The sequence below is a fragment of the Paramormyrops kingsleyae genome, chromosome 19 (assembly GCF_048594095.1).
Source record: "Paramormyrops kingsleyae isolate MSU_618 chromosome 19, PKINGS_0.4, whole genome shotgun sequence".
NCBI lineage: Eukaryota > Metazoa > Chordata > Actinopteri > Osteoglossiformes > Mormyridae > Paramormyrops > Paramormyrops kingsleyae.
In genome coordinates, this window is record NC_132815.1 from 29263018 (window position 1) to 29270079 (window position 7062).

The window sequence follows — 7062 nt, forward strand, 5'->3', positions numbered from 1 at the left end:
CTGGCCACAGGTCTTTGCAGCCACTGCAACAACTGAGACCTTGAAGGTCGTTTTTTCAGACTCAATTTCCCTCATTTATGAAACGAACATATGACAGAAAATTGGGTATACAGTCATTTCCGCGCAAAGCTTGCCATTTATCAATGTGGCCGTGAACAGAGGCTATAATCAAATCTCATGTCAAGTCTCATCTGGTGTACGTAAGTTTTCGATTCATAGTGGTCTGGTATGCAACATAGCAAATCTATCATATATTCAGACTTCAAAGTATGTAGCCTATGGAAAAATATATTTTGTAATGCTTGCATTGACTATATGTCATATACTGTATAACATGAATGGGTTTTTTCAAATTGATTGCAATTACTGGGGTTAACAGTTTTGGAGTTAGCATTATGAAGCTAATTAAAACTTGTTTCTTTTTAGGTTTTGGCTACTGGTTACAATAACAACAAATTTAAATTATGTAGTTAAAAGGTATGGGAAGTTTAAGCGATTTACAATGTGATTACTTACATGTAAATTCAGTCACCTACAGTATTTAAACAAGTACCTTGACAGTCATCAAATCTCAGCGATGGCAGGTCTGACTCTTCTAGAAGACCTCTGCATCCACGTGAATACCAAAAGTCTTGTATCTTGGTTGGTTGCTTATGGTTAAGTTTAGGGCTGGATAGGAGTTTAAGGGTGTCGTGATTGGGATTATGCTTTTTCCCATAGAAATGAATGGACGGTCCCCATTTAGATAGGAAGACCAACTTGTGTGTGTGTGTGTGTGTGTGTGCGTGTGTGCATGTGTGTGTGTGTATGTATGTTTAAGTGTGTTTGTGTGTGTGGGATCACTAACCCCCCTCGGCCAGTGAGTCCCTCTCGTACCAGGGTAGGCCTTGTCTCAGGCCACCTGGAATCTAAGCTCTGTCGTATGTGCATGTGTGATCCTACATATGTGAACAATGTCATGTGGTGATTTCTGGTTTTTATGTTAGATTGATAAATGAGGGCCAGTGTCTGAAAGTTTTTCTAGAGGTGAGAGCTGAATAAACCTTGCATAGAAGCTTCAGCCAGACACTCCCAGTAAACCCTGACTGTTAACCGGAGTCATCCTGGTCTATCTGGCTTCCTCCCCAGGCACCAAATCCAACTTTGGTCTGCTTCTCTCTTTACCAAAACAGAGCCTCAGGTCAGATGGCCAATTAAAAAGTCTGTTGTTGACTTTTGGCCTAGGGTTCAATGATACCACAGACATGCTTGTGTTCAAACATGGTGTCTCTTATGAATAATCCTCAGAAGCCCAATAACAATTCACATTAGATCTGTAAGGACATTCTTCCCAATCACACCTCTGTACAGTATGTATCTCCAAAATTCCCCATGTAAGCGCTGACGGCTCTTAGTATTACGTAGGCAGAATCCTAATGAGCACCTCCTCCACTGTCTCTAAGGAGACTGGGTACTCTGAACTGCACACAAACAACAGTGACATAGAGGCAACCCTCTTCAGGAAATCAGGAAAGCCTTCAGGCTCATCAGGCGTGACACCCCCCACAGTGTACCCCAGCCCTGTGACGGCATGACACCCCCCACAGTGTATTCCGGCCCTGTGATGGCGTGACACCCCCCCAAGTGTACCCCAGCCCTGTGACGGCATGACACCCCCCACAGTGTATCCCAGCCCTGTGATGGCGTGACACCCCCCTCAGTGTACCCTGGCCCTGTGACGGCGTGACTGCCGCCCCCCCATAGTGTACCCCACAGGGGAGATGGTGGTGCAGGAGGTAGTGCTATCGTTCGGCAACTGGAGGGTTGCAGGTTCGAGCCCTGGTTCTTCCTGACCCCATCGAAGTGTCCTTGAGCAAGACACTGAACCCCAAATTTCTCCCGGTGTGCAGGTTGGCGCCTTGCATGGCAGCCTTCACCTCCAGTGTATGAATGTGTGTTTGGATGGGTGAATGTGAGGCATGTATTGTAAAGTGCTTTGAGTACTCATAGGAGTAAAAAGGCGTTATATAAATGCAGTCCATTTACCACAGCCCTGTGATGGTATGACAGCTGCCCCCCATAGTGTACCCTAGCCCTGCGTTGGCATAACTGGCCCAGTGCTGCATGCAGCAGTGACCCTAACAAGAAAAAAATGGCTAGAAAAGGGATAGTTCTGCTGCTATTGATATATCATCCTAGCCAGTATTAAATAAGTCTCAAGTACAATATAATTTCTGTACTTCTATTCTATTCTATTCCCTTGGGAGAAGAGAAACACAAGGAGGAAATTACAGACAGACACACACACACACACCCAGGTTTGTAATTATATCTTTCATAAATATCTTTCTTATACTCTCCATTTATTTCTATGGGGAAAACTTTAATTCCAGCATGACAACATTAACCGTTATCCAGCCCAAACTTAACCATAAGTAACCAAACAAAATACGAGACTTTTTTACGAGGCATTTTTAGTTTTTGGATTACACTCACAGATCTTTGTGGGGACTTGAAAAATTGTTCCCATGACGTCAAAACCATAACTGGTTTTTATCACATTGTGGGGACATTACCACTAGAGGGAGCCACTTCTTTGGAAAATTGTGTATCCTGTGTTACACTTTACTCAGAAAAATAAGCATTATCGTGGAATATGATGTGGATAAATGTAATTAAGAAGGATGCAAATGGGGTGTAATTCAATACAAACGCAGATACACACAGCCTGGGAAGGGTGGGCAGGGGCACTGAAACATGCAGCCCAGGGGGAGGGTCCACAGATACACACAGCCTGGGGGGACAGATACACACAGCCTGGGGGGAGGGGCCACAGATACACACAGCATTGGGGGGATGGGGTGAAAGATACATGCAGCCGGTGGGGGGTGGTGGGGGCGATGGGGGATGCTCAGGTACACGCAATCCAGAGGGGGGGCACAGATACACACGATCTTGGGGGGGCACAAATATATGCAACTGGGGGGATAGTGGCCACAACAAATACACACAGTGTGGGAGGAGGGGAGGCACAGATAAATGGACTTGAGGGGAGGGGAACAGATACACACAGCCGGGAGGGAGGGACCGAAGATGCAAGCAGCCCAGGAGGGGGGACGGGCACAGATACACACACCCCACTAGGGGGGGGCACAGATACAGACAGCCGTGGGTGAGGGGTACAGATACATACAGTAGAGTCTGAGGGGGGGTGGATGCACAGTGCTCGCCAATGAGTGTGCTGCTCTCTGGGCGATAGGATATATGAGCTCAACATGCATGATTAAATTATTTTTTAAATGCATACATTAATGAGTAGTATTATTTTAATTTAATTAATTTAATTTCATTTAATTTTAATTTTGTTAGTAATGCAATCACATATCAGAGACAGTTTATGTGATTAACATCCAATAAAAGCTGAACATAGCATTATGAAGCTAATTAAAAATATATAGTTAAACCTATGAATTTAACACTTCTTAGCTATCTGTCTTTGGTTGACTGTCCATTGAAATTGTTTCACTTGGCACTACTGAATGTTCTGTTCTGTTTTGCACTTAGACTTGGTTTCTACTAATCTATAGTATATTATAAAAATACTGAAAGAAGAAATCTTTCTGTAAATGAAGTCATATAAGAAGGCAAAACTTGTTTTCTGTGGAGCTGTATAGGAAAAATCCTTCGTGATAGATTTGCATATCAAGCATGACAAAATACTGAAAAAAAATAACAAACTGAAATTTTTCTAATTGCATTATTTATTTGCCAGCTTTTTCTGAATATACCAGACCAAATTAATGACTTGACATTATTATACATTATTACTCTACACTACAGCAAATTGTTTCTCCAAAACAAGGGTTCAAATCTAATTGTCTTCATTATCTGACACAAAAGAAGCAAATTCACCTAATGCAGTGATTAATAGAGAAGAAGTTATTTCCAATACCGTACACATATGGGCTGATGGTGGCATACAGGGTGGTGATGTAGAATTCAGCTTCAGGCCAAAACTGGAATGTGTATGAATCGAAGGCTAAGTACAAAGTCAGGTATGATGTCCATGTTACCTGGCAGATTCCCATAGCAGCCAGGATTGCGATGGTGCTCTTGTGGAGGTTGTGATGATGATGATGATGATGATGGTGCATGTGGTGATGAACATCCTCAACAAGTTCATGGTCATGTATGAGCTTTTGCTGATGCAGAATGATCCGAAGGATAAGGCAGCTACATCCAGTGACAATGACGAAGGGCAGGAAATTCAGGATGAGGAGGAACACATACTTATATATGGCATGGGCGACTGGGCAGGGCCCCTGGAAACAATGGAAGATATCCATGGAGCAGCTGGCGTTGCCAGTGTAGGTGGACACGTCAAAATCTATGAAAAAAGTGGGTACTGCCAGAATGGCAGCCAGCAGCATACCAACCCAGCTGGCCGCACCGGCTACAAGGATGTTGTCCAAAGGCACCGGCATCTGTCCGCGTGTCCCAGCATCCCGAAGCTTCTGGTAGCGGAAAACACAGATCAGCACTGTGAAGTACATAGAAGCTGTCACCCCGAAAACCTTGAGAAACCTCATGGCGCTGCAATGCTTTAAAGGCAAAGACCATGACTGTGAGTAAAAGATGAGCGTCACATCATAAACCTCCACATTTATGAGCATCACCAGGTTTGAGGTGGCTAGTCCAAACAAGAAGATCTCAAAGGTCTTCATGTGATTCATTCTGATGATAGATGCAAATAGAATGACGTTTCCCAGAATCCCAGTTATGGATAAGAAGAACTGGATGATTAGCAGCTGCTTTCTGAATCCATCCATTTGATCTGGAAAGCTGCTTTTATTACTTCCCATCCACTCCTGGTGCTCCATGATGTGGGAATCTCAGCAAGCCAGTTCAGAAAAGGGGACTGAAAGTGCTGGTGAACATATAATGAATGCCAAGATCAGGAACTGCTGAGTAATGACTACAGACGCAAGGAGAAATTGATTGGCTGTTCTCATATTTATTAGGGGACAGAGTTTGACAGAGATTAAATTAAAGGAAGTCATTTAGTTACTATCAGGAACATTCCCATTAAAGGCCAGTGTCAGTTTCCAAAAAGGAGATGACATTTAGCTTCTGTCTAGTTAGGATTTTTATATACATTGCTGGAGATTAGCCTGTTGTTCACAGGATAACTTATGCACAGCATGCGATAAGGGTGACACTGCTTCTGTGGGAGTTTGGGACTTACGGTCACCAGAGGCCCTGCTGTGAATGGTGTCTTTAATGAGAAAGGGCCCTTAGGGCACTATGCACTGCTGATCCGATTTACTAGATTCTCATCACATCACTGAACCTAGCTGAGGTGAGCCCCAGTAGAATAGACAAAACACCAGCACCAAGTTGATCAATTAATTATAAATGTAAGGCTATAATGCAGCATCACTATATGATAAAACATTTGTTTTTCACTTCTGATCATGTTGCTTAATTGAATGCTCCACACAATGACTTTCAAACACACAACAAAAATCCCTGTAAATAAATAAATGTGTAGGGTACCAGTAAAAAGTTTGGACATACCAATCCACCTACAAAGGAGAGTGATAGAGTGTCACATCACATGACCTGGCCACCTGACCTAAACAGAGTAGAAATGGTTTTGGAGGAGTCTGACCAGAGAGTGAAGGAAAAGTGGCCAATAAGTGCTCAGTATATGTGGGACCTCCTTCAGGACAGCTGGAGAAGCATCCCAGGAGGCCACCTCATGAAAATGGCGTGGAGGAGACAGTAGGGTCAGCCAGTCCCTGGAGCAATTTGTTTTTGTTGTCAGGTACTTTCACTAATGAAACAAGCTGCGATCATTTCTCTGAGTGCAGTTTCACATATTAAATGAAGATATATTACTGTATTCACATACAAATAGTCAGCATGGCCTGCTTGTCCACCAGGTAGTCGCTGCTGGATCCTTATATCCTACCAAGGTATTTCAATCATTTGTTTGCAGCATTTCAATGTCAGAATCAAAATTAATCTTATTTGTACCAGAATCACAAGAAATAACATTTCTAGATTTCACAGAACAACTCTGAGTAGAGAATGTGGTGCATGGTACATAAAAATAGATAAATTAACCTATGTCAAATGGGAAAGTATTGCTCATAAATGTATGTGGTGTACTGTTATTGGTGCTTGTTGGACCGAGCACAAGTTTCATGCAAGTTGCCTAAATGTTATTGCCTGGTGTGAGGGAGGAGACCCTGGTGCAGGGCAAAAAGAGACGAGGTGCGGACGGGAAGATGGCGACTGAATAAAACTTGTTCTAAGTTCAGTTCCAAAAAAACTCTGCCGTGTTGTACTATTTTGGAAGTTGATTAAATCTCCTAGTAAACTGTTCCTGCAGTTTCTAAACACAACGGAGAACAGCTGTACAACAAACATACAAGCGTGTTGCTCAGTGGGCTAAGCCTGTGTGCTTGTAATCACAAGATCGCCGGTTCAAGCCCAGCCTCAGCACGTCTGCGGGTCCTTGAGCAAGACCCTCAACCCCCAGCTCCCTGGGCGCCGCTACAGGTGGCGGCCCTTCGCAGACAGCTTGCTCTACAAAGAGCAAGTTCAGGGAGGCGTAAAAAGAATTTCCCCACGGGGATTAATAAAAGTGTCAATTATTATTATACAAATGAGCAGAATTGTGAAGCATAAAATCCATAATCATAATATCCTTCCATCCTCTAACTGATTATCTTCCAGCATAAAGATCAGCTCTTAATGGTACAAGGCTGGGGGGCACCCTGGAAAAAGCCATGCATGAATCATACTCTACAGACAGTGATTATTAACTGTATGGAGGTGTGGCAGTACTGTCTGTGGCCTGGGAGTCATATTTTTAAAGTGTACATGACTAGGTAAAGGTTCTGGAAGAGATATTACACTCTTCTAATTTGCTTCTGTAATAATGAAAAGTACTATAACGTGGATGAAACCAAATTTGATTAACAATCTTGAAAATAAAACTTCACAGTTTATTATTATTATTATTGTACTGATCGTTATTTTTATTAATACCCGCAAACCACTCAAAATGCCTCT

General features: G+C 42.9%; 1 protein-coding gene across 1 annotated transcript; it reads right to left on the bottom strand.

Annotated features, from left to right (window-relative positions):
• Positions 1-3739: 3739 nt before the first annotated feature.
• ora6 (olfactory receptor class A related 6) lies at positions 3740-6949 on the bottom strand. The gene has a single exon (XM_023792201.2). The coding sequence runs from the start codon at positions 4857-4859 to the stop codon at positions 3888-3890; it is 972 nt and encodes a 323-aa protein (XP_023647969.2). The 5' UTR covers positions 4860-6949; the 3' UTR covers positions 3740-3887.
• Between the last annotated feature and the right edge of the window lie 113 nt (positions 6950-7062).

Excerpts from the sequence above, each read along its gene's own strand:
- ora6 (XM_023792201.2), bottom strand. The coding sequence starts at position 4,859 with ATGGAGCACCAGGAGTGGATGGGAAGTAATAAAAGCAGCTTTCCAGAT.